Source organism: Aplysia californica, unplaced genomic scaffold (genome assembly GCF_000002075.1).
Source record: "Aplysia californica isolate F4 #8 unplaced genomic scaffold, AplCal3.0 scaffold00056, whole genome shotgun sequence".
Lineage (NCBI taxonomy): Eukaryota > Metazoa > Mollusca > Gastropoda > Aplysiida > Aplysiidae > Aplysia > Aplysia californica.
This window is the reverse complement of record NW_004797326.1, coordinates 2,017,620-2,019,037: the sequence shown is the minus strand read 5'-3', so window position 1 is coordinate 2,019,037 and position 1,418 is coordinate 2,017,620. Positions and strand designations below refer to the sequence as shown.

Here is a 1,418-nt window from a genome sequence, read left to right as displayed (position 1 = left end):
GGGGGGGGGGGGGGGTTCCTACTGCGTGTGTTTGTGGTTTGTCAGGCACACCTGCAATCATCATCATCATCACCTGGTGCCTTGCCGACTGGCGTGGGCGATCATGGACCCCCACTTCACTCTGTCTTGCGCTGCAGCAATGGTGTCTGTCGTTCTTGCTGTTCCCTGCAATGTTGTCAACCTGTCCGGCATCTTTTCCCTCTGTCTTCCTCTGCCTCTCTTTCCATCAAACTTGCCTATTGTTACAATATTCTCCGATGCTTCTTTCCGCATTGTGTGTCCAATGAAATTTGCCTGATGCTTTCGATTTCGTCATAAGCTCTCGTCTGCAATTTGCTTCAACCAAGACTTCTTAATTTGTTTTTCTAGCTATCCATAGGATACGCAGAATGCGTCTTATGAACCTCAACTCTGTCGCCTCAATTTTTCTTTCCGTCTGTCTATTGATTGACCATGCATCGCACCCGTTTAATCGGATTGGCTCGATGTAACACCAGAGAGGGTTTACAGTAATACTGTAAACTCTCTGGTAACACCTACAATGCAAACGTTTATTTTTTGTTCTAATATGCTTGTTTCTTTGTTTGTATTTTGCCAGGCGTTGAGTCAAGGCAGCCAGGAGTCCCTGGACAAGCGGGCTAGTCTGACCAGGAAAAGCTACGACGCCGTCGTTTTCGATGTCCTCAGGGTGTCTCCGGACGACTTCGCCGTGAGTGATGCTGCTGCTGTTGTTGTTGTTGCTATTGTTGTGGGGGTTGTTGTTTTGATGGTGATGATGGTGGTGGTGGTGATGTTGTTGTTTTTGAGGTTGTTGTTGTTGCGATGGTGGTGTTTTTGTTGTTGTTGTGGGGGTTGCTGTTGTTGTTGTGGTGGTGGGGGTGGCTGTGAGTGTTGTTGTTTTTGTAGTGGCGTTGTTGTTGTTGTTGTTGTTGTGGTCAAGGGAGTGTTGTTGTGGTGGGTTGTCGATATTGTTCTTTTTTAAATTATATGTGATGGTGTTGATGGTGATGATGATTGTGGTGACCGCTGAAATGATGGTCATGGTTGTGGTGGTGGTGATGGTGATGGTGATTGTTGTGGTGGTGGTGGCAGTGGTAATGGCGATGATGGTGATGATATGCTGAATAACTGATTGATGAAAGTCTTGATAAATATGGTTCTTTTGGTTCTTATGATGATAATGACCGTGATGGTGATGGTGGTGGTTGTTGTTATTATTGCGGTATTGCTGACAGTGGTGAGGTCACCTTCACCCACGACCTTTAACCTTTAACCTTTAATCCCCCTTTGTTTGTCCCTCTACAGAGCCAGATCACCCTCCTAGATCTCCCGGTGTTCAAGTCCATACAGCCAGATGTAAGTCAGGAGTTGTTGTTTTTGGTTTTTTGGTTTGTTTGTTGTTGTTTTTTGGGGGGGGG

The 1,418-nt window shown here is 46.1% G+C and overlaps 1 protein-coding gene across 1 annotated transcript in view; it reads left to right on the top strand.

Moving 5' to 3' along the window:
- LOC101862101 (ras-specific guanine nucleotide-releasing factor RalGPS2) overlaps nucleotides 1–1,418 on the top strand; it is a gene marked incomplete at both ends in the record, with an annotated part of 49,164 nt that overhangs the window by 34,179 nt on the left and 13,567 nt on the right. Inside the window, 2 exon segments of the mRNA XM_005093017.3 lie at nucleotides 599–709; nucleotides 1,306–1,356. Coding sequence (XP_005093074.2) covers nucleotides 599–709; nucleotides 1,306–1,356 — 162 coding nt within the window.